A 27084-nucleotide genomic window follows, 5' to 3' on the forward strand; every position below is an offset into this window, starting at 1 on the left:
AACATCAAAACACATATGGTACTAATACAATATCAACAAATCTCTAACTTTGTCTCCTTCAAGGTCAACAAAATATAAGTTTACAAATGCGCAAATGGATAAACTGTTTATGACAAAGTTGCCTAGTTGGTCGCTTCAGGGACCGCCGATAGAAACGGCTAGCACTTTTGTAACGGGTCACTTCTGGGACCAACGGGCTAGCGGAGCACACATTTTATACCCATATTATGCCACAGACGTCCCATCTTCTGGTGGAACTATTTCAAAATTTCTGGAAATTATCAGAGCAAAACACTGTCCATCATTGGATGCGCAATTTCTTGCTTTACCGGTGTTAAAAACTGTTAGTACCACAATAAAATGATAAAGAACATTCCATATTTTCTAAATCATGATCCTTACCATTACCTACCGATTAGCCAACATATTTTCCCACAGGTAATAGTGCATGCTCGTGATTCAAATAAGTCGCACCCTTTAAAATTTGCAATTTACCACCCATGGAAAGTTAAGAACTTGCTTTGATCACCCGCTATCCTGGTCACTTGAAAACACATGAGTCAGTATCAAACTACCCATATATTAAATTAATAAAACAAAACTTAAATGATAAAGTGAAATATGTCTTGTCCGTGATCGGCAGCTTGATTAATTTATCCAGCAACAAGTTTCTCTTTAATTAGCAGCGAGTCGATTGCCGGCACAGAGGACAGCCTCGCGCCGATAACGTTTCATAATTTGTGACAGCACCATAGCAATTGATCAAAACTTAAATTAAATTAACAAGTATTGCAACTACTGATATACTTTTAATTATGCTGGAAAAACTGACTTTAGTATTGGGAACGACCACAACTCCCAATAGATAGTGTGATGCTAAATATTCAAAGTAATGGGACGTAAAGTAGTCACAAAATGGAAGAGATTTATTAACTTCCAAACTTCATTTACACTAAACCCTTGTATGGGTATTTATAATGCTAAGATCTTATAGGTGGTCGAATCACTTCTCAACACATACAACAATACGTGTAATACAAATGAAAACTCATTAGTGGCATATTTATCCATTTCCAATGGATACTTATAAAGAGCATAAGATTAAGCTGACTTGGTCCATCTGGTCAACCTGTACACTAGATCAAGTCAAGGACAGTATGGTGGGTGTCTTAATTTGGTGAGTCACGAGGGTCCCACAAAAGATGTGGCAGCGGGTGGATCAGCCACCTAATATGATCTTTATACAACAATTTCAAATTTCGTGGCCTCCCTTTTTTTTGTGGCCTCAAACACCGCTTACTTTGCTTATATGACAGGGCCGGCCCTGCTCTTATGATTAGTATAATCCTTTCACTGATCTTAATTAGTTTGATTAATTATCTTAATTGACAACAATTTAATTAAGGATATATTAGTCATTGTTGAAATTAGTAGGATAAGGGGCATGCTATTTATTATTTGATGACCCTAGGCAGCCCCAAAAAAACCCACCTGCATACAGCCCCTATTAGAGGTGGCAAACAGGCGGCCCCACGATAATAGGATAATTAACCCGTGAGATTCTTATTTTTAAGATCATCAGTGGTTTGTGGTAATCATTTTTCTTTAAAATAATTCTCAACCGTTGGATGATTTGATGATCAAAACAAATACCAAATCTCTAGGATTTCCACACTTTTACATTTCCATAAGAAATCTCTAAGACTAAAATCTCATCTTCTTCTCCTTTTTCCCCGTTTATTTTTATAAACCCTAATTGAATCCCCCAAATTTCAATTCATCAAATTAAGAAGAAGAAATGCAGCATCAACAGAGGATGAAACAACAGCAGCAGCAACAACAGTTGATGCAACAACTTCTTCTTCAGCAGCAGCAACAACAACAATCTATGTTTCATCCTGCTCTCTTAGCTCCTTCACAAGTAAGTAGTCTTGCTTTTTCTTTTTCACAAACCCAATTTTATATGATTCGACTTCTGTAATAGTTCATGAGTTCTGGTTGATTTGATCATATCAATTTTAGTGAAAATTGTTTCCGTTTTTGGTAAAAATTGCTACTTTTTGAGCTATGTACGTGGTGGCTGATTTTGAGGTTTGTAGGTTGTAAGTATCAACAAGGATGGCTCCTTTCTGAGTTTGATTGATTTCAATTTTGTAAAAATCCTTCCTTTTTTTTTAGTAAAACTGTTCCTTTTTGAGCTTGGAAGGGGAGAAGAATCAATAAAAATGGTTCCTTTAAGAGGGTTTTACTTAGTTAGCTAGTGGGCAGCATTGGGGTTTAGGTTTCTTAAGATCATATCATGCTGTCAAATTTTCGTTGCTGAATTTTTAGTTTTGGTTTTGATGTTAAATTTTGATAATTAGATAAGGGAGATTTTTATTGATTTAGGGGTAATTTTCTTTTTTCGTCTTTTTTTTTTTTTTTACATTTTGATTTTTGCAGATAGAGCCAATCCCAAGTGGAAATCTACCTCCTGGTTTTGATTCGAGTACATGCCGCAGTGTGTGAGTGTTGTTAGGACACTTCTTTTCTTTTTCTTTCTTTTGCATTTTTGGTTCCGCCATAGCTATTACACTGGTACTGATAGGAACAACTGATATAATACGTAACATTTTAAACCAAACATTTTTTAGATTGGTGTTTCTTCTCGTCAGTTTTCCAAATCTATGCTTGTGCGAGATTTTCAAAAAATTTATTTTAACCTCATAGTTTTACGTTTTGTGAAAAAAATGTAGGTATGTGGGCAACATTCACTTTCAGGTTACAGAACCACTTCTACAAGAGGTTTTCGCAGGCGCTGGTCCCCTTGAAGGATGCAAGCTCATCAGGAAAGAAAAGGTCTGTTTTCATTGTACTAGTATCAGAACGCATATCCTCTATTCGAGTTGTATAGATAGTTCTAGCTTATTCTTCTCATGACATCAATGTGCTTGGAGGGTGTTTTATGTAAGCCATTCACTTAGCTTTCAAGGTGTTCGGTTGTGGCAATTCACTTCATTCATAGTTTTCTGTCTAATTGAGTTTTATCTATCCAAAAACTAGTATGATTGCTGATCTTTTTGTTACTGTTACTTTTCTGCAGTCCTCGTATGGGTTTGTTGACTACTTCGACCGTAGATCTGCTGCACTTGCTATTTTGAGTCTAAATGGGAGGCATTTGTAAGTGGATTTTTTTTGTGTGTGTGTTTTTGCTTACCGCTTTATCATACTGCTCTAACTCTAAATTGTGAACTGGGAATTTCAGGTTTGGGCAACCTATTAAGGTAAACTGGGCCTATGCCAGTGGTCAGAGAGAGGACACTTCAGGTGATGCGATACTCCATAGATATTCGTTCGTTGGTATCTTTATTGTAGTCTTTTCACTGATCCGTGTGACATTATTTTGCTTTGCAGGTCACTTCAATATTTTTGTTGGTGATCTTAGCCCTGAGGTTACAGATGCTACCCTATTTGCATGCTTCTCAGTTTATTCTAGTTGTTCGTAAGTCCTTTTCCTTTCTCCTGTATTTGTTCTGGGTGCGTTTATATTGTGTGCTATAATTTTACAAGGTATTACTTTTTGGTGGTTGCAGAGATGCAAGAGTTATGTGGGATCAGAAGACTGGGCGTTCAAGAGGGTTTGGTTTTGTTTCTTTTAGGAATGAACAGGTCATTAACGTTTCTGAGCTTAATCTTGTTTTGTTTCCTTGTGCATTGTATTTTTGAGGACATGCTCATGGTGTTTTATTTTTGGTTTACTTCCTCAGGAAGCCCAGAGTGCAATAAATGATTTGACTGGTAAGTGAATTTCATTAGTTCGATCTCCTATTAGCACTTGCTACTTGTTTCGATTCAGGTCTAACTTTAGCATTGGATTTATTTTACCTCTGTTATGTTCTAAACTGGTTATTTGTTATGATGCCTTTCTTCAGTTCTCATTTTGTTATTGAAAACTGATCTTATGGATGGAACACGATGTCCTATTTATATGTGTCCATGACTCCAGTATCACCATGTTATCCCACTTTTGCATTTTAAAAAACTGATGACGCACTGCTCATGCATTTGCTATGTTTTCCTGCATTCTAGCATCAGCTGTAGGGAAATTACTATATTTTTATATAAATCTTATTTTTCATTGCTCCATTTCTGTCAGTATGTTTGAGATCTGACAGTGTTCAGGTTCTGCTTTACTTTGTGCAACATGCAGGAAAGTGGCTTGGCAGCAGACAGATACGGTGTAACTGGGCAACAAAAGGTGCTGGTGTCAATGACGATAAACAGAACTTTGATGCTAAAAGCATGGCAGAACTCTCGAATGGAACTTCAGGTGGGTTAATCTACAAGATGGCATGCAAGGAAGTAATTGCTGACATTTTAACATAACAATCTTTTTTTCCCGTGCAGATGATGGTCAACAGACGAAGAACGAAGATGCCCCTGAAAATAACCCACAATACACCACAGTTTATGTGGGCAACCTTGCTCCCGAGGTAATAACCAGTCTGCCCTGTACTTTTAAAGGCTCTAAGTTTCCTTGAGGGTTTCTAAGTTGACCTTATTTGTTTATTTAGTTTCATACGTATTATTATTCTGCAGGTTACCCAGCTTGATCTCCACCGCTTTTTTCATGCTCTTGGAGCTGGAGTACTTGAAGAAGTTCGTGTCCAACGAGATAAAGGGTTTGGTTTTGTGAGATACAGTACCCACGAAGAAGCAGCTATGGGCATTCAGATGGGAAATGCTAACATGCTGTATGGCAAGACAATTAAGGTTAGTGTCACCATCTGAGCTTCGTAATTAGCTTTCTTTAACATTTTATATTAACAAAGATCAACTAAACAAAGAAGTTCATGTCGATTATGTGCATGTTGATTTCCTATTAAAGATTAACATTTTATATTAGCTTTCTTTAACATTCTTATTATGTGCATGTCGATTTCCTCGCGATGATTGGCAACCCTTGACCTTCATGTTACGTGTTTTTCAGCCTAACCTGATTGTTTCTATCTCTGTCGCAGTGCTCATGGGGTAGCAAACCCACTTCACCAGGAATAATTTCCACCCCTCTCCCTCCTCCCGCTGTTGCTGCTGTTTCTCCCTATCCCGGTCTTTCAACTGCTGACTTGTTGGCATATGAAAGACAGCTGGCAATGAGCAAGATGGGTGGCCCCCAAGCCGCCCTAATGCACCACCACCATCATCAAGGGCAACACGCACAAATGGGTATGGGAGGAAGCCAGGTAATGTATGATGGTGGATATCCGAATGTTGCTGCTGCCCAACAACTCATGTATTACCAGTAAGTGATTCCCAGGCAGGCAATATACCTCGGATTCTTCTTTTCTGCAGTTGCAGTTGAATCTAGGTTCTATGCTAATTTACGCTGGTTTTTATCTCAGACTAAGTTATGGTGTTTGTTTATCGATGTATGAAGTGATGTTTTTACCGTTTATATGGATATATCGTGTGTAGCTTTTTACATTTCCTTACAGGGATTGATAACTACATATCTGGGGTAATTGGTAGTTGCTGTTCCCTGGTTACTGAGCTTATATGCGTTTTTCGTTTCATAGTAGTACTGTGATATGAATTGTTAACCTCGGGCTCGATCATTTCCTCCTTTTCCGTTAACCTCGGGCTCGATCATTTCCTCTTTTTTCGTCAGTCTCCTATGGTTAGTCAATATCACTCCACTAGACTTAATCTGAGTTTCTCGAGGGGGTGTATTCCTCGGAGAAATTCAGGTGTACATGTATTTTTGCCGTTGCTGTTTTGCCAAACCATTGTGTGCTGGTAATTTGTACCCTGACTGAGAAAGGAAGTTGCACAAGCACACCCCAAATTACAAGATGAACTCAGGATCGGAAGATATGTAGATTACCAGTACGAGTGGCCAGCTTTAATTACATGTAAATTTAACCGAAAAAGAGAGCAATGAAGTTGAAGGTACATATATTATCAGTACGAGTGCTCAGTGCTGAGTTTCAAAAGATTTGATGGGTAATTATCAGCAATTAACAAAACTATTAAGCTTGTTGTGAATAGAGAAGGAGACATAAAATAGGGAGAAGAAGGAGAGACGAACTCTATTCACTGCTACAATAGATAAACATTAGAACCTCTATTTATAGGGCTAGACACAAGGACATCCCAGTAATAAACGAGATTTATCCTAGATATTTTTAACATAATTACACGTTTATAACACTCCCCCTGATGACATTGTGTCTAAACTAATGTCCTCGTTAAAACCTTGTCAGGAAAATTCTAGAAGGACAAAACCTGATCGAAGGAAAAAAAAAAAAGTACAACTGAGAAAACTTAGAGAAAATTTGGACACGTAAATGTTGCCTCATTAAAACCTTGACAAGGAAAACCAAGTGGAAAAAACCTTGATGAAGGAAAAAGAGTACAACACGATAAGTCCAATAGAATGCACCTTATATGATGGTGCTCCCCCTGATGAGTACTTCAGTAAATTCTTGGCTTGCAAATCTTTGAGTCGAGACTTCCCAATTTTGATGAACAATTTCTTGAATGCAGATGATTGTTGTGTTTTCATGAAGATATTAGATAGTTGATGAAGTCTTCTTTTGCACAAGCAGTATTGTCTTCGATTAACACTTTTGCAGAGTCTACATTCTTCTTCAACATATTGAGAACATGTGTCATGGATTACTAGCTTCCCGATATGATTTTCAGAAGTTGTTGACGTAGTTTCTTCAACAAAGAGCCAAGATGTAAATAAATTACCATAAGTGAACAAAACTGAATTTGTGGTCATACCTTATGTGGATCGGAATGACATCCAAATTACTAAGGGCTTTTTATGTTGATTTGGTCTAACAAAATGACCTAGTTAATGGTGGGAATCCACCAAATAACAGAAATTATACAACTCCCCCTTGGATGACCATCATGTGGAATAAATTGCCTCACTAAAACCTTGCCAGTAAAACCCAATGGAAAAAAATTTGGACGAAGAAAAAAGAGCACAAATATCAATATTTTGAAAGAAAAATAAACATCAACAAGATGTTGCCTCGTTAAAACCTTTTCAGGAAACCCACATGGGACAAAATCTAAAACGAAGGGAAAAGAGTACAACTTTCGACGTAAATATAGATGCTAACCCAACTACATGAGTTTTACAAAAGAAAAGCATCAAAATAATAACTCGATTTCAAAGACGAGTTTAAGCTAGCATAATTCTAACTGCAGATTCAAGAAAGAAAGAAGAAGAAAAAAAATAGAATTTATGCTGCTAAAGCGTGGATTTTGTGTTTTTAAGGACTTCTAAATAGACCTATATATAAAGTTGATATAATCAACTAATTAGTCCGGATTTTTGGTTTTATACCAAACTCTAAAAACACATAGAGGATTGTTCAACCTGACATAATCGAGTCAGGTGGCTGCCATAATATAATTTTAATCCAACAAGGATTACAAATTTGAATATGTTCCCAATCACATATCTTATGTAAATGCAATTTGAGTCCTTCAAGGACTACCACGCCAAAAGCATCATATTAAGGAGAACAAAAATTTATGGAATCAATTCTAGGGTCTGAAAAATATAAAACCCTCAAATCAGTTTTACAACGAACATATTTCTCATACAACACATTATGACTACACCAACCTGTAAGTAATAGGTTTGACAATTTTAAGGTGTTAAGTCTTGGATCCAATATTGCGTTAACGGAGAAATTAATCCAACCTAATTGGATTGTACGCCAACCAATCACGTATGTCCATATTCCTCTGCAGAGGGATTCACAACCACCATCATTTATTTCAGTAGCTACTGCAAATGAATATTCGACCATATTTAGCTTTTCACGGTCCAATTTTTTTTCCAGTGTATGCATATCTTGAAGAAAAAAAATTCAATCAACTGGTACCAGCGCCCGCGGGCATTATAATCTCATCATTTTCTATGAGAAGATATTAAATTTGAGAACATGAATTATAATTTGGTTGACTCAATTGGAGCACTACCTGTAGTCTCTTATAGAGCGCTACTTATCAGTTAGATGTGACTGGATTTCTTCTTAAGAGGAAAAAGTTTATATAAAACAAAAATATGAAATTTCACTCCAATCGTATAATGATAGCCTTAATCGATTTGATCGTGATAGGAGAGAAATCAATATAACTTTTAAGTTAATAAATACCAACGTTCGGCAGTGTATAGTCATCCCCTGATTATGATGGAAATTATTTTATCTCGAAAACAAGTTTCAATCATAAAGTATTATCCGGTTAATTTAGGACATATACTTATTATAAACGACATCAAAAAATGTTCTTTTAATAGATGTATATATTTAATATCAACCATGGATTACGTTTGGAACCCAAAATTAATTGGTACTAGACATATGCAAACTCTCCAAAAAAAAAAAAAATTATGGACACTTATGTTAGCAAAAGAAATTTATAGAAAGAACAATTAAGTCGCTTAAGGACTAATTATATAGGCTAACAAGCCGGGTGCACATCCTTTGATCATTAGTGTCCAATTCCAACTACAAGTGGAACAACTTCAAATTTTGAAGAATAATACGAGGAAGAGAACTAAAAATTTCCAAATATCCCCCAGGAATGCATCAATTTTCCGCCTCATTGTTGTTTGCAATGACATCTCATCCTTCTTGGATTTACAGAGAAACCAGTTTCAATTTGTTTATATGATTCTTTTTAAGAAAATAAAGAAATTATTGTCAATATCGACGATGAAAAATAAATAAAAATCCATTATGTGGTCTAAAAATTCACTCCTTTTTGGCAAAAATTATAAAATATGTCAATCTTATAGAAACGATGGAGAAAATTAGCACCAATTAGTTTATACGGTTTACCAAACTCGTATAAAAAAATAAAAACATTTTGTTTGAGTTATAGCATAGAAGACCTATTTTGAGGTTGGAGGATGGTTTCTTGTAGAAAATAAAATGAAATACAAACCATATGTAAATCACTTGATCCTCGTCTAACAAATATACCAAATTGAATTGACCGTAGGTTTTTCAACCATGCACGTGATTAATAACCATGAAAATAATTAAAATGCAATAACACCATATTTTGGTGATTACAGTTTCATTAAAAAAAACAGAAACTGTAAACCATCTTTTGATAGATTTGTTTTTATTTCTTTATAAAAAAAAAAATAAAGAAGAAAGAAAACACTAATTTTTGGTGACTACAATTTTATTAGAAAAATAAAAACTGTAAACCATATTTCAATGAATTTTTTATTTTTGTTTTTCCTTTCACTGTGAAAAGAAAAAGAGGAGAGGAGAGACGATAACCAAGCTTATTGTTTGATATTGGTCACCCATAACAAAACTGAATACGTACGATGATTAAAAACTTAGAATTATAATATGAATAATTAAAAAATTGTCGAGATTTTACTGTATGATGATGGACGGCCATTAGTCGTTTATTTTATCTCTGCACTCCCAATCGAATAGGTAAGTGCGTCCCCAGTTGAGCAACGATGCTAATCCAACCAAAGAATCAACTCATGTAAGAAAAAACAAACAAAACATCAGTAGTGGAATACGATCCAACACATGAATCTTGTTTGTACCCTGTTACATTTACACCAAAATTGGACTTACTTAGGTCTAAAATGTTCTTTTTGTTAGCTAAGTATAGTTTTCTGGGTCTAAACATTCTTCCTTTATAAACCAAGCATGGCTAACTAGGCCTCACAAACACCCTACATAGTAGTCCATGTGCATAGGTTCAAGTCAAGCAAGTAAGAAGACACATCATCGCTACCACGTCAGCATTGAGTGTCACATCAGCATGCCACATCAGCAAAACTGGCCAAACAATATTCAATACGGCAGCAGGGTACCACGTCATCAAGTAGACACGTCAGCAAAATGCCACAGCTGCTTCCACGTCAGCAAAGTGCCACGCCGTCAAAACGCCACATTAAATGCCACGGCAGCATTGAGTACCGAGCCAGGGTGCCACGTTAGCAATGTACCATGTAATTAGGGTGCCACGTCAGCACCAACAACCATCCAGAAGCTGCCGCGTCATCAGACTACCACGTCAGCAAAGTGGCATGTCATCAAACGCCAGGTCAGTATTAAGTACCGAGCCATGGTGCCATGTCAGCAAGATGCCATGTCATTAGGGTGCCACATCAACACCAGCGACCATCCAGAAGTGCCACGTCATCAGGCTACCACGTCAGCAAAGTGCCAGGTTAGCGTGCCATGTTAGCAACGATGACCAACCAGTGACTGCCACGTTATCACTGAGGTGCCACATCATCAACTCAGAATATTCTTTTGGCATATTCCAACGCCGGCGAAGAAGTCTGGCGGCCTAGTCCAACGTCCATACCAAGTTTCGTCTGGCAGCTCCATAAGTGATCTTATGCTTCTCGGTACATCAAGCTTCGATGCGACTGGATATTTCCACCCCATGTATGACCACTGGCGGATTTTACGCCCCATCGAGTTGACTCACTGAGTTAGCCGAGTTGAACCACTGACTAGCTGATATTTCAGCCCACACTAGTTTGCCTTGTGGATATTTATGCCCCGCTATGGGCTTATGCACACTTCTCTCGTTGGGCTTGGCATGTGTACACCTAATTGTTTGGGCCAACCCTTTGGACTATTTGGCTTAGTTAATTCAATAGCCATGGAGGAAGTTTCTGGAAACTTCTAGGAGACATGCAAGGGACAGTTATGCAATTCATGACAGGAGGCATGTAAGGGCCAGTCAATGCAATTCATGACAGGAGGCATGCAAGGGACAATTAATGCAATTCATGCTTAGCTCGAAAAGGAGAGTAAGTTCCTGCAAAATGTTTCAACAATCACTGGATGGTGGAGTAATAAAGTGGTTCAATCAACTCCCGGCACAGACGATCGGTACTTACCATGAGCTGATTGGAGAATTCTACTCTCACTACAAGTACAATAGACGTGATCGTAAGGGATGCCACGCATTGTTTCTTCTAGTAATTCGGAAGGAGGAAAGCATCAGATAGTTTACTCGGCGCTTCAAGCAAGAATTATCCGATGTGGATGGTGCCAGACCAAGTCGTCATCGAAGCTTACGAACATGCATACCAATATGATCAAACGGGTGTTTACGGTTCCTTGGTCAAGAGACCACCAAAAACTCTGGAAGAGTTGAATGATCGAGCAGAAGAATACGCTCGAGTGGAGGATGATTCCAAAGCTCGAGAGACAAGAGAAGTTAACATATCATCCAATCATCCAAATGATGGGAAGAAAGACAAGTCGAAGAACCGTTTGAGCGGACAACACAACAATCGAGGTGAAGTCCGAGAGAAAAACCAAGGAGAACGAATATAAACTGGATATCAGAAATATCATGATATAAAGCTGACACCGTTGAACATACGACTTACAGAGTTGCATAAGAAAATAAGCAAGGATTTGAGCACCCCTCGGCCTTTGCCAGCGGAGACTCGTGATAAACGTGATAAGAGCAAATACTACAACTTTCATAAAGACCATGGTCACAAGACTGAGAATTTCCTCTCTTTACAAATCGAGGTCCAACGAATGATAGACGTTGGAAAACTACAAGAGTACGTGAAAAAGGATTTTGGGAAAGGTCCTGGGAAATTTGGCGCAACCCATGTGATTAACGCACATCTGATTAATGTCAGTCACGCCAGGATCCATTCAATGACTAGGCGGACATCGAAAGATGAGACCAGGAGAAAGCTTAGGAAATTAAAATAATGGTACTTAACAAATCACATCTATTTTGTCAGTGGCAATGGAGCAGAAATTTGGGAGCTCGGATGCACAAAGATCGAGTTCTATGAAGCGGACATGATAGGTTTATATGCTCCCCACAATGATGCTATCGTTATAACTGCTTGGTTTGGCATGTTTAGTGTACACTGTATTCTAGTGGATACATGAAGCTCAGTTAGCGTGCTGTTTTCAGGAGCTTATTCCTTTATGAATCTTCCACACGAACTGATCGAAGAGGATGAAAATACAATTATCGGTTTCAGCGGTGAAGTTACAAAGGCAATTGGAAAAGTGAAGATGCCTATGACAGTGGATGACAGGTCCGTTCTAGGAAATTTCTTGTTGCTTGACTGTAGAGATACCTACAATGCAATCGTAGGACGAGACTGGCCGTATGAGATCGATGCAGTCACATCCTCATATCATCTTGTCTGAAGTTTATTACCCGTGAAGGAGTCGTAAAAGTTAGGAGCGACCAGATGGCCGCCCACAAGTGTCATGAGAGTGCTATGGACGAATATAAGAAGTCGGAAGTTATAGGGAACCAAATCCTGCGAGTCGAGCAGAAATAGCAATTACAGAATCCTCTCTCTTCAGAATCATATATGGGAGAGGACGCAGCGGAACCCCCAACAGTTGAGAAACTGATCAAGGTCCATATTGGAGATGAGAAGCACAAAACAATGTTCGTAGGGGCAGATCTTCCTGCACACGAACATGATGGTTTGATTACATTGCTAAGGGAAAACGTCTATGTTTTCGCATGGAGGTTTGCTAAGATATCTGGGATAAACCCGAATGTAGACTTCCACACGCTGAATATAGATGAGAAGTTCCATCCAGTTTGTCAGAAAATCAGGAATACGACACAAATAAAAAAAGATGGAGTTACTGCAGAAGTCGAAAAGTTGTTGGAAGCATGCTTTATTCGATCAGTGCAGTATCCTCACTGGCTTTCTAATGTCGTACCTGTTCCAAAGAAGAATGGTAAAATTCGTGTCTATATCGATTTTACTGATTTGAAAAAATCATGTCCGAGTGATCCGTACCCGCTACCGCGGATGAGAGATTTGGTGGATGCAACCTCAGGGTACGGGAGACTGTCATTCATGGACGGTTTTCGGAGTATAATCAAATACCTTTTTTCGAGGGAGATCAAGAGAATAATGCGTTCATGACTTAAAGGGGAGTTTACTACTATATTGTAATGACGTTCGGGCTAAAGAACACAGAGGAGACCTACCAGCATCTGGTAGACCATATGTTTAAGGATCTGATTGGGAAGACGATGGAAGTATATATCGACGATATGGTTGTGAAATCTGAGCAAAATGAGTCGCATTTTCTTGATCTGCAGAAGACGTTCGATATCTTGAGGCAATATCGTATGAAGTTCAATCCAGCAAAATGTTCATTCGGGCTATCCTCAGAAAAGTTCATTGGATACTTGATGACACACAGAGGAATCGAGGAGAATCCGGAGCAAATCAGAGCCATCAGAGAGATGGCATTCCCAAGAACGAAAAAGGAGGTCCAGAAGCTAGCGGGATGATTAGCGGCTTTAAATCGTTTCATTTCACGCTCGTCGGATCGATTCAAACCATTCTTTGATGTTTTGAAGAAAGTAGTAAATTTCGGTTTGACGTATGAGTGCGTAAAAGCTTTCGATAAGATCAAACAATATTTGTCAACTCCCTCAGTTTTGGTGAGTCCAAAAACTGGAGAACCTATCGGAGTTTATTTGGCTGCAACAGAGAACACCGTAAGCGCAGTGCTGTTTGTTACAGATCCACATGAAAAGCCTGTTTACTTCGTCAGTAAATCTTTGACGGGGGCGGAAACACGGTACAAGAAAATTGAGAAGATAACACTTGCACTGTTGCACGCATCTCGTCACCTCAAACCTTATTTCCAAGGAAGGAAGATCGTAATCTACTCAGAATACCCGGTGAAGAGAATCTTGGAATGTGCTGATGATTCCAGCGGACTAGCCATATGGTCAAATTTTATGGGGGGTATGAAATGAAGTACGAAACCAAAACTGCAGAGAAGGGACACGCCCTGGCCGCACTGCTAGCATATTTTCCGGTGGACGACATAGAAACGGTTGCCGGAGAAGAAGAGGAGTTGTTCAAACCCATAGAGTCATCCATTGATTAGACTTGGGGCGATTCCACAATGGAGGTTAATACACCTGAACCATTATGGACCGTATTTACAAATGGTTCATCAAATGTTGGTGGAGTTGGAGTTGGATGTGTCATCCTTACTCCCGAAGGTTCGAGGATCGAGAAAGTGACCAGATTGGGTTTTCAAGCATCAAACAATGAAGCTGAATATGAAGCAACAATTATCGGTTTAAAGGCTGTCAAACAGTTAGATGCGAAGAACGTGAAGCTGGTAACTGATTCTATTCTCTTAACCAGTTTTTGGGAACCTGTAGAGCCAAGGAAGATAGGATGGCCTTATATTTGGATCATATGAGAGAGCTGGCAAATGAAATCGACCAGTTCTCTATTGGGAAGCGACCACGGCTAGAAAACAGGCACGCAGATGCTTTAGCATATCTATCTTCCGCAGTCGATACTTTGTTCTGGATCTCGAACACGCTAGTGGGGGCGAGAGGGAAACTACATCAACACAGAGAGATACCGAGAACATTGACAACAATATGGATGTTGACAGTCCAGTGATAGGTGATTCAAGCAATCCTACTGAAAACACTTCAGACCGGCGTCAGCCTTATATTCGGTATTTGACAATCATTAAACTCCCATAAGATGAGCATCTCGCTTCAAAAGTTAAAAATAATGCTTAGATATATTTAATGATCGAGGGACATCTGTACCGCAAACCTATAGCTTTGGAGCCATTTTTGAGATGCATATCAGCCGAAGAAGAGCAACAAATATTGGCGAAGGCTCATGAAGGAATATGTGGCAACCATTCTGGAGGGAGCAGTCTCGCGCTCAGGATACTTTCCCAGGGATACTTCTGTCCATACATGCAGAAAGTGATAAATAATAGTGCAAAATTGCATGCCATTCCAAGACCACACACCAATTCCTAAAAGACCATTGACAACAATATGGATGTTGACAGTCCAGTGATAGGTGATTCAAGCAATCCTACTGAAAACACTTCAGACCGGCGTCAGCCTTATATTCGGTATTTGACAATCATTAAACTCCCATAAGATGAGCATCTCGCTTCAAAAGTTAAAAATAATGCTTAGATATATTTAATGATCGAGGGACATCTGTACCGCAAACCTATAGCTTTGGAGCCATTTTTGAGATGCATATCAGCCGAAGAAGAGCAACAAATATTGGCGAAGGCTCATGAAGGAATATGTGGCAACCATTCTGGAGGGAGCAGTCTCGCGCTCAGGATACTTTCCCAGGGATACTTCTGTCCATACATGCAGAAAGTGATAAATAATAGTGCAAAATTGCATGCCATTCCAAGACCACACACCAATTCCTAAAAGACCATTGACAACAATATGGATGTTGACAGTCCAGTGATAGGTGATTCAAGCAATCCTACTGAAAACACTTCAGACCGGCGTCAGCCTTATATTCGGTATTTGACAATCATTAAACTCCCATAAGATGAGCATCTCGCTTCAAAAGTTAAAAAGAATGCTTAGATATATTTAATGATCGAGGGACATCTGTACCGCAAACCTGTAGCTTTGGAGCCATTTTTGAGATGCATATCAGCCGAAGAAGGGAAACAGATATTGGCGGAGGCTCATGAAGGAATATGTGGCAACCATTCTGGAGGGAGCAGTCTCGCGCTCAGGATACTTTCCCAGGGATACTTCTGGCCATACATGCAGAAAGTGATAAAGAATACGTGCAAAATTGCATGCCATGCCAAGAGCACGCACCAATTCCTAAAAGACCCGCCAACGAATTGCATTCAATTTTTAATCCATGGCCGTTCAATAAGTGCGGACTAAATATCACCAGACCACTTCCCAAATCTCCTGGAGGCGTTAAATTCGTAATAGCCGAAACTGATTTTTTCACCAAATGGGTCGAAGCAGTGGAATTGGTACATGTTACCAGACATGATGTGAAAAGGTTCATATGGGAGAATATAGTCTGCAGATTTGGAATCTCAAGCGAGTTAGTATCAGACAATGGTAAGTAGTTCGATTCTGGGGTGATCAAAGAATTCTGCAAGAACCTGAATATTCACCACAATTTCTCATCTCCTTATTATACTCAGAGCAACGGGAAGGTGGAAGCAACCAATCGCGTTATTATGGACAATCTCAAGAAAAGGCCGGAGAGAGCGAAGGGAAAATTGACAGAAGAATTCCCTGGAGTCTTATGATCCTATCAAACGACCCAAAAAACATCCGCTGGAATTTCACCATTTACACAGGCTTATGGGATAGAGGAAGTCATTCTCACCGAGGTACATCTCAAGACTACCAAAACTCGTGCTGTGAAATCTGGAAAGAATGAATGTATACTAGCTTTAGATAAAGAGTTGCTGGAAGAACTAAGAGAAACAGTATTACAGCAGTTGGTCCGATACCAGCAGGCAATCAAGCTGAGCTATGATCGTAAAGTCAGAGAACGGTCATTCAAACCAGGAGAATATGTGTTTAAGAAAACCCAAGCAGCCACAATGGAACCAAACTGTGGAAAGCTCGGAGAAAACTGGGAAGGTCCATAATAGTGGACATGCCAGCATCTCGTCGCTCCTACTACCTAAGAAACCTCGATGGTACTCAAGATTCAAAATCGTGGAAGCCATGGAATTCAAATCCTGCTGTGCTGCACTCTTTTTCCTTTATGTTGGTTTTATCCCACTGGGTTTTCCACGCAACGGTTTTAACGAGGCATCTTTGTCGAGCAGTAGGTACTTATCTTATTATTTCCATTCAGAAATTTAATTCAATATTAATTTCGTATTCCAAACTCTATCAAAGATGTTCGTGTTTAATTATAAGCTACCGCGGGCATTCGAATCCGCATTCAGTCCTAAATGGCAAAATAGTACAGTTCAAGTTTACTGTCAGCAACATCTCTGACACCTCACAGATAGGGATAATGCACAGTTCAAGCATTTTCACCCTATTCCAAGTGTATCCCCATCATATGGAACATCATAAAATAGGGCTGGCAACGGATAACCGAAATCCGGAATCAGTTTCCAAAAATCCGGCATCCTATAGGATTTAATCCGACATATCCATTTCCGTTAGGTTAATATCCGACATCCGATAGCCCAAGGGTGTATTTGTAATTCCAACCCCCAGGTATTAGATGTCGAGAATTATCCTTCTACTCTTCGTCTCTTCTAGCTTCTTTAGGTTTAATACTCCCTCCGTCCCACTATTAAGTGACCTAGTTGAAGTTTGCACAAATTTTAAGGCAAGCAAGGAAAAAGAGATTTTTAAGCATTTTTTACAATTATATCCTTATGGATAATAATTAATGAAATTTTGAAATGATTTATTTCTCAAACTACACCACGGATGTTCGCAAACTTTATACCATTGAAAAGCATTTTAAAACACTTACGTAACGAATATAAACATGCCTATCAAATTATGCATATTTCTTATATTTCTTATAATCAATTAAAAGGGTAATTTTATTTGAAAAATATCTCCTTATTTAGTGATATAGGTCACTTAATGATGGGACAAAATAAAAAACCAAATAGGTCACTTAATGGTGGGACGGAGGGAGTATTTTTTCTCATTCTTAACAGAGATCAGAAACTGAGTGAGGGAGTTAGTCAGTTAGATCGAAAGAGAGGAATATATAAATCGATCCAGAGACTAAGAGAAAGATTGATGATTCGTGAGTTAGATCGATAGATGGTGGTGTTTTGATTTGGTCAGAGATTCTCAGAGAAGATTAGTTTTTCATTCAGAAAACATGTAAGTAATCAAAACCCTTTGTTTATTTTTGTTAAAATCAACTCATGATTGATGTTTCTGAAATTAGGTTTTGTCAAAATCAACTCATAACTATATGAAATTGAGAATTCCAAAATTAGGTTTTGATTTTTTTTTTCACAAATCGATTGCAGCTTGCCTGGTATTTGATTGTTGTTGTTATTGGTTTTGAAATCGATTTGTTACTTTGTATTATGTATCTCAGTATGTGATTCTCAACTTTCAATTGTATTATGTATCTCAGTATCTGATTCTCATCAGTCTAAAAGCTAGAAATAGAAGATCGAAATGATACAGGAATACAAAATCCACTAACAACGGGTTTCGTTTTCATATCACTCTGAATCATTACCTCTAAGCTAGGCGATAGGAGATAAGAAGCTTTTCATTTATCTATCTCAATTTCACATTGCATGTACAGGCTGAATCAGTGTCTGGTTTTGATATGTTTCCTTTTTCTTTCTTTATTGGTACTGGCTCCACAACATATGTTATGATATGAAACTAATGAACAACCATTCAAAAATTTAATGACTCAGGCAACTGCACTGCAGTCTGCAGAAGTTATTTTGGTGATGAGTGTACTTAGAAATAACTCTTTCTAATAATTGATGTTTACTAGGCTCTATTTAGTAAAACTGACAAGTGGTATCTACCGAGCCGTGATAATTAGCTTTTGTGTATACCCTGTGCTGCACTCCCGAACTTGGTAATGTTCATGGTCTGGTATCGAGGACTATAAAATGGCTTATATTAGATCCGCCTTAAACCAAGTTTTGAATAAAACATTGAATGTTAAATTTTATGATGCCGTGATGGAGTTTTAAAGTAAAGTAAGGCAAGAACTTAGAGGCTATTTACAGTACCATCGGCAGTTCATCACCTTATCCGCTTGTAAAGTGATTTATATGTTAAGTACAAAAAAATGTGATAGTACCCGTAGTTTCTTTGCTTTAGCTTTGTGTAATTTAAAGAATAATTAGGGATTTATGTTAGAATGTGTAGATTATAGTTGTGTTTGTCTATCTACTTTTATGTTTAGTTTGGTAGAGAAATAATGAAAATACATCTTATGCAATTTGACATTTGTCTCATTTGACCAAGCTGGTCGAACAACCATTGAATCTTTCATTTTCTGCAACAACTAACATGGTTTATGTTTCTGCACTATCAGTGCAACTAAGATGATTTCTTGTCTTTTAATAATGCTACATTCTTTCTCCACGGCTCCTTGCACCACCATACTACTGTAGCTTGTACTTAGGTTCTCTAATTTTGTGTAGCCTGTACTTAGGTTCTCTAATTTTGTTAACATAGAAGAATACTTGTAGTTAGTCATACTGATATATGCTTCTGAACTAAGTGCTTTAGTTAAAGACTTGTATTCATCCGACATTCTAGATTGAGTTCAAATACTGTTAGGAGTATATCTTGAGCATCTCTCCTGGATCTAATCTATTGTTTCAAAGTTACTTTCTTTAAGTGTTCTGTTTTACTTTCTTTATGTGTTCTGCCTTCTAGAAGTTTGTATGTATGATTGTTTGGTCATCTAATACTTGGTTCATGTTGTTCTCAGAATGTCTGAAAGTGAAAAAACATCCAATAGAGTTGGAACTTCAAGCAGTCAACAAAATTCCGAACAACCAGAACAAGAAGATCAAAGTGTTGAATGTTCAACAATTGCTTCAACAGCACCTTCTTCGAGTAAGAGATTAGCAGAAGTAGCAGATGAAAATCATCCACTTGTTATTGCTTTATTGAAGAAATTGGGTACAACAAGGTCAGCGGCATTCACTAGACTGGGAGTAAACTCTAAACAATGTGCTTGTATGGGTTTGTACACAATGTGCTTGTATTGGTTTGTACTTTTCACTGAACATTTTGAACTCAAAAAGACTAAGACTGTTTTTTTAAGTTTTAAGTTTTTTTCCTACTTACCGGATTTTGTCGGATAAAAATCCGATATCCGATAGCTTAACCTTAACCTTATGGGATTAGAATTTCCAGATTCCGTCGGATATTATCGGATACCGGATATCCGGTAACGCTTAACCTTAACCTTATCGGTATGGCCAATATCCGGCGGATATTTATCCGTTGCCAGCCCTATCAGCAAATGTGGCGAACATTTTAACCTGTCTAGACATGTGAAAATGTACACATCTCAACTCTGCGCGCATCTTGAATAGTAGGATTGGCCCCCTGTGCGAATTCAAGATAATAGAAAAAATTCAACTTCTCATTCCATGCCGAGCAAAATGCAGCAGGGAGGTGCACCCTTTTGCGAGCATTAAGCAGCATGACACCACTATATACTGGGGGCGAGTTCTATATCACCTCAGTTATTTGGGGGCGAGATATACAACACCCCAGCGCAATCATTACATTCCTTGGGACGAGTTGCATAATACTCCGAACAACGCGCTTGGGGGTGAGTTATGCAACACTCCAGAATGATGCAAATTCAGTTGCCAGTACGATTGGGGAACCCGAACTTCTTAACCCACAGCGAGTCATGAATTAAGAAGGGGCGATGTGTGTACCCTATTACAATTACACCAAAAATGGGCTTGCTTAGGCCTAAAATGCTCTTCTTGTTAGCTAAGTATGGTTCATTGCGCCAAAATATTATTTCTTTATAATCCAAGTATGGATAACTAGGCCTCACAAACACCTTACATAGGAGCCCATGTGCATAGGTTCAAATCAAGCAAGTAAGAAAACACATCACCACTGCCACATCAGCTGTCACGTCAGCGTGTCACGTCAGAAAAACTGGCCAAACAATATTCGACACTTCAATAGGGCACCACGTCATCAAGAAGACACGTCAGCAAAAGGCCAAGACTTCTTCCACGTCAGCAAAGTGCCATGTCATCAAAGCGCCACGTCATCATTGAGTACCGAGCCATGGTGCCATGTCCTTAGGGTGCCACTTCAGCACCCAGCAACCATCCAAAAGCTGACTCGTCATCAAACTTCCACGGCAACAAAGTGTCACTTCATCAAAGTACCACGTAAGCAACCACCACATCATCATTAAGTACCGAGCCAGGGTGCCACGTCAGCAAGATGCCATGTTATTAGGGTGCCACGTTAGCACCAACGACCATCTAGAAGCTGCAACGTCATCAGGCTACCACGTCAGCAACGTGCCAGTCAGCTTGCCATGTCAGCACCGATTACCAACCAGTATCTGCCACGTCATGAATGTGGTGCCACGACATCAACTCAGAATATTCTTTTGGCATATTCCAACGTCGGCGTAAAAGTCCGGCGGCCATACCAAGTTTCGTTCGGCAGCTCCATAAGTGATCATATGCTTCGCGGTACATCAAGCTTCGATGCGACTGAAGATTTCCACCCCATGTATAAACACTGGCAGATTTTTACGCCCCACCGAGTTGACTCACTGAGTTAGCCGAGTTGAACCATTGGCTAGTTGATATTTCATCCCACACTAGTTTTCCTTGTGGATATTTATGCCCCACTATGGGTTTATGCACACTTCTCTCTTTAGGCTTGACATGTGTACACCTAATTGTTTGGGCCAACTCTTTGCACTATTTGGCTTGGTTAATTCAATAGCCATTCTAGGAGGCATGCAAGGGTCGGTTATGCAATTCATGACAGGAGGGATGCAAGGGGCAGTCAATGCAATTCATGAGGCATGTAAGGCCAGTTAATGCAATTCATGCTTAGCTCGAAAATGAGGGTAAGATCCTGATTTGCAACATATAAATAGATGGGTTCTCAATCCTAAAGGTAATCAATCTTTCCCAGTAATACGCCTGTGAAAAACTCTAGCTAACTTAAGCATCAGAGAGTTTTTTACAGGTACCCTCTACATTTTTTAATTGGAGAAAAAAGCAGCGGACCGATTCTCAACAAATAACCATTAAATTCGTGTTTGAGGTAGAAGAATATTTTACCATCCAAACAAATATAATTAAAAAAATAATTTAATAAAGAGAGTTTAAAGTTTGTGATTGCCCCTGTCGCACCAGTTGTGAATCCATGGAGAAAACCTTCATATCCAATCAGGCGGTCTGATTATATACCTTTCAACTTTGGTTTTGAGACGGAAAAATTTATCGCTCAGTGATTAGAGTCACGTGGTTGTGAATAGAGAAGGAGACAAAAAATAGGAAGAAGAAGGAGAGACAAATTCTATTCACCACTACAATAGACAAACATTAAAGCCTCTATTTATAGAGCTAGACACAAAGATATCCCGATAATAAACGAAATTTACTGGAGATATTCTTAATATAATTACACGTTTATAACAGAGTTGTATATTTTTCATTAATCCAACCATTACCAAAACTTTCTTTGTTTGCTCCCTGAGGCCTGATCCGAAGCGAAAGCCATACATTAACATTACTCTGCTCTGCATCATAATCCTATATCCCGTAAGGCGGTAACCATTTTCTGTTAAACCGATCGTCTTTCAGTGTGCGCAGAGCCCTGTTGCGTATAAATTATACTGCCCTTATTCCAGGAGAGAAAAGATGATCCTCCAAGTAAAGTGAGCCGCCGGCGGATGATGATACATCGAAAGATGATCTCGAGACACTGTTTCTACGACGAGGACGCTTCTTATCTTTACGCTCATCGGCAGCTATTTGTTGGTATCGACATTCTGTACTACAAAACGCTTTTTCTCCTCTGCAAACCCATAAATTATAGCCAATAAGAAACTAAACAAATTAAACCAATAGATTTATGAGGAAATTCAAGATAAAATTTGTACCTGTACATGTATATATCTTTCCCATGCAGCTTTTTCCTACACAAATAACATGAACTAAGAAAATCCGACGGCGGATAATCTCTGGCAACGGCGCTTTTTGTATTATTATAAAATACCGGTGACGGAGATTCATAAAACACACCAACTTGTCTCCATTTATTTAACCTTTGATTTCTCATATCTTCAATACCTCCATCACAATACATCGATCTTACACTAGCTGCTGCCGCAGCAGTAGTACTAGTAGCCATCTCTAGACTTATTAAACCTTCACATCCTTTAGTATACTTGTTAATAGTGGAAATGGCGATCGGATTGGACCGATTAGTACCGCAAGTGAGTTTTGTCACGGTTTTTTCTCCGTCAACAGTGCAACTGAAGTAGTCAAGTGCAGCAACAATACCCAAACCCACACCGCCTCCGCCTCCGATGACGGTGACGTTTTTCGAGTACCTTGGAGATAGAATTCTAGCCTCTATTGGGTTATGATTAGGAGGACTAATGTTCATGAAATCATGATCATTTTGGGTTTTGATCTCTAGAATTGGAACTGAGAGACTAAGCTCATCATCACTAGCAGGTGAATTAGTTGTTTTGGTAGTAATCAACATGATGATTGATGAAATGAAATTTTTGGTTTTCTGATCGATGAATTGAAAGGGGTGATGAGGTGAGTTAAGTTGATGAGTGATCTCCAAAATGTATGAGATAATGGAAATATTTATAATTTTAGGAAAATGAAAAAATTAAGAGCCCACAGGAATTGATGTTAGAATTGTTTGAAACCATTGATATTAAAGAACAAATTATTTTCTAATTAGTTAATTAAAATAAATATTTAAATGATATACGTAATAATTATAAAAGGGATGATTAAAAAATGATTTTTTTTGAAGCATTAAAAAATGATTTGAACTGAATTCTAGAGGATTTTATTTTGTTTTGTCAGAAAAAATTATTAAATGATTGTTTCTATCAGATGACTGATTATGACATCAGATCCAACAAGACATGGACCCACATTGAAGAGGTTAGGACAGTATACTTGGGGCACGGATAGTAAGTGAGCGGGGCCCAATCGGAAGAGGTAGCAGTTCCAATTCCAACACAACAGTAGCATTGGATGGACTATAGAGAACAACCGTCGTTCAAAAGTGTAGGCCGGGATTATGTCAACCTCAGGTGATTCTTTAGGGGCCATATCGCACAACTAAGCCATGAAGATTCATAAAGAGGAAACTATTAGTATCCTAAGCATTATTCTAACTACTCCTCAAGTAGGGATGGAAAATTTTGTATCAAAATTTAACTTGTCGAATAATATTTCAGAAAATAACTTGTCGAATGATGTCTCATAAAAAATTTAAGAATGGTTATTGAAATGATTTTTTATGTGGAATTGTTTACATTGTCTCGCTTAACAACCGGTTGTAACTTGCAAATTTTACTTTTATCCAAAGATATTCAAATAAGTTAAATCCAGTCAATTATTTCCACTTATTAACTGGTTTGAGCCTCTAAAGTCTGAATAGTCATTTCAGTAATTCATCATAGACATTTATGTCATGAAATTTCCTTGAACCTTTACATGATGTACGAGAAAATAGACCTGCAGACATTGGAGGAAACCAAGAATCCAGTTAAAATAGACATGTCAAAATTCTTGTTTTTCAGTTGGTCATTGAAACAACCGCTATATCATCCCCATTATCGCTCTGTTTGGTTATCAATGTGAATTAACACATTGATAAGAAAGAGAATTTTACTATAAGAAAATTATTTATGATGGGTAAGAAATATCCTGAAGAATGTCTTAGGTTTATGAACAGTCGTAACAATCCTCTCAACTATGTTGAATGTACACCATCAGAGGAAGAATAAGAGGAATTTGATCCAAGAACTTTTTTTCAAAGCATCTGACTTTTCTGACGTGAACCCCTATTACAATGACTCCAGCATCTAACTTTTCTAGAGTCACATAGGTCCAATAAAGGGAAAAGCAAAAGCCGATGCTATGGTGAAAAAGCTATTGACGTGGAGAAAGATACCAACAATGAGAAGGATCCATGAAACTTTGTTTGACATGTTTGTTTTATTATCTTTGTAATATTATGTTTTGAACTCTTAGATTGTGGATTTAGACTTATCAGTAATTCTTGAACTTATGTTAATTTTCAGTTTCACTTTTTTTTAGAAACTTAGTCTTTTTTCTGCATGTTTAAACAATATTAGAATTGTAGTAAGTCGGAATGGTTTGAAATGCTTGACCTTGCCGACCATCCCAGGCTCTCTTTTACATTGTCAGTGATAGTTAGTCGGCACGGTTTGAAATGCTCAACCTTTCCGACTTACTACAACATTTTAATAGTATAAAAATATTACTTTAAGTACAAAGTACAACCCATTGAATGCTCAACGACTAGAATTTTCAAAATCAAGACATTAAGTGCGTTGTTATTATAAAAGCACTTTCAACTTCATCTTCAACCATGCATAAAGAATAGAATTTTGAAGTGGAACACAACCAAATATTTGTAGTCTTTGTACACTAAGTGGTCATTTTGTAAATGATTGTCCCTTTGAAGGCAGCAAATGCACCATTGATGGTTGCAATGGGTTCATATTTCTCATGAAAGCTCCAATAGGAGATGTATGTCATTCGTATGATTTAAAATGCACCTGTTGTGGGTTTTTCTATTGGATAGATGAGCGCCTAGCTCCATATGAATATGAAGTTGCTAAAATCAATCTTCTACCATGCACAGATCCATGTTGTGACTGTAAGATGAAGCTAATTACCTCCTCTATGTCCCAAATGTATTAGGGCTAAGTTTTGAAGGTTTGTGTGCTCTAATTAAGTACTGAGTGCATCTCGATGTATTAAGAATGTTACAGTCGGCATGTTTTAGTTTATATAAAATGAAGACTTCTTCATAGTCGTCAAGGTTGATACATATTACTATAAGTTATTTAATTTCATTTTAGTTGGCATTATACAAAATTCTAAAAATGCAGACAGCGGAACAGTCGACATTGAACAAAATATTTAGCGTGTCGACGAAAGTACAGTCGGCATTGTATTATATAACACCATGCCGACTATAATGTGAAGAACATCTAGGAACAATAGCATTTTTGTCCCTTTTGGTAGGAAATGTTTTCTTCTTCAACACTACCAACTAACAATTAGTCGGCGTTGTAGTAGGATCACGACCATGCCGACTATAGTGTGAAGAACATCCAGAAACAATAGCATTTTGTCCCTTTTGTTCGGCAAGGTCGTGTGATAATTACAATGCCGACGGAGTAAAAACCAAAAAATTGGAAGGAGTAAACACCAAAAAATCCACATTCATATCATTCATTTGTAGTAATCCAAAGTACATTACACAAAACACGAATGTGCTTACAGAAAGATTCATTATTTCCTAATAACAATCACCCATTACTCAAATATTTTTTAGGGAGTTCATTCAAATCTATTGAACCTCCTTTAGTCAAATCTATGGGAACTTTGATAGACTCATCTAAAGCATTCCAAAGGTGCATGTTGTCCTCGTAAAGTTTCATCCATTCCTTGCTCTTTTTGCTTATGAACTTTTCTCAAAAACTAAACCTACAAAGAGGAGGTAATAGACATTCCTTGTTTAGTTGTATACCAATAAAATGATTGTTATCCACCAAAGCCATAACAATTCTTCTATGCTTGAGATGCTCCACAAAAACCGCATGTTTCGGTGTAAATGCTACACAACATACGTTACTAAAAAATGTACTATGCCTGACCATGTATCCACCAATAGATGGCCACACTCCGTCATTCTCATCAAATTCTCCCATTTAATCGGTGCATTTCCCTCCGGGTCTTTAACACTAGTAAGAAATTCCTTAAAATTCGTTTATTTGTCCTCTATCGAACCTTCTACAATAATTGGGAGATAAAACTCCTTGTATTTTTCTAACCGGGGAGCCATCTTCTTTGTTAATTATGTATTGACATTTGGTAAGATTCTCCTCAACCGCTCCATTTAGGTGTCCCGATTGTTGGGAGGCAACGTGAAACCCAAAATTTCCATCCTTTGGGGCGTTGTCGGTACCAATAAAGAACTTCAAATAATTTGAGGGAGTTGTACCCGATACTCTTCCAATACCGGTTTTACTACCTTCCTTGGACGAGCTCTTTTCTTTAAAACATCTCCTTGACTTGCTTGACTCTCAATATGTGTAATCTTTGGCTCCATGGGTTTTTCTAGTGGTGTGGGTGTTTCCTTTTTCGACCGACCCCTTTTCTTTACAATATATTCGACATTTGTTTGAACAAGAGGTGGAGTGTATTTGGATTCAAGTTTGAAACGATTGGTGTAGTTGTTTCTTTCCTCGAACGACCTATTTTATTTTTAGCCGTCTCCTCTTTATATTCCGCCTCGGTATAATCATGCCCGGATGGATAGCATTTTGTACTCAAATACTCTTTAATTTGTTGCCTTTCTTCCGCCCTTGTCTTTGTGGTAGGTGGTCTATCCGTTGGATCTTGTTTCAAGGGTTATTGAAGTTTTTCCATAAAAGGGTAAACAATCAACATCAATTTGTGCTTGATAGTTAGTTTGTCCAACCTATTCAATGTGGGGTATTTGTCGAGG

General features: G+C 38.1%; 2 protein-coding genes across 2 annotated transcripts; one reads left to right on the forward strand and one right to left on the reverse strand.

The window, feature by feature from the left end:
- The first annotated feature begins 1712 nt into the window (after positions 1-1712).
- LOC113337254 (oligouridylate-binding protein 1-like) lies at positions 1713-5579 on the forward strand. Its single transcript, XM_026582963.1, has 12 exons — positions 1713-1921; positions 2443-2504; positions 2736-2838; positions 3083-3159; positions 3245-3306; positions 3394-3481; positions 3573-3648; positions 3747-3777; positions 4190-4309; positions 4387-4472; positions 4579-4752; positions 5001-5579. Exons 1-12 carry the CDS (start codon positions 1799-1801, stop codon positions 5283-5285), a joined length of 1287 nt encoding a protein of 428 aa, XP_026438748.1. The 5' UTR covers positions 1713-1798; the 3' UTR covers positions 5286-5579.
- Positions 5580-21834: 16255 nt separating this feature from the next.
- On the reverse strand, positions 21835-23126 carry LOC113337278. Its single transcript, XM_026582991.1, has 2 exons — positions 22445-23126; positions 21835-22359 (listed from the first exon to the last, which is right to left on the reverse strand). The coding sequence occupies exons 1-2, from the start codon at positions 23053-23055 to the stop codon at positions 22173-22175; spliced, it is 798 nt and encodes a 265-aa protein (XP_026438776.1). The 5' UTR covers positions 23056-23126; the 3' UTR covers positions 21835-22172.
- Positions 23127-27084: the final 3958 nt, after the last annotated feature.

This window comes from Papaver somniferum, unplaced genomic scaffold, assembly GCF_003573695.1.
Source record: "Papaver somniferum cultivar HN1 unplaced genomic scaffold, ASM357369v1 unplaced-scaffold_158, whole genome shotgun sequence".
In the NCBI taxonomy this organism is placed as follows: Eukaryota; Viridiplantae; Streptophyta; class Magnoliopsida; order Ranunculales; family Papaveraceae; genus Papaver; species Papaver somniferum.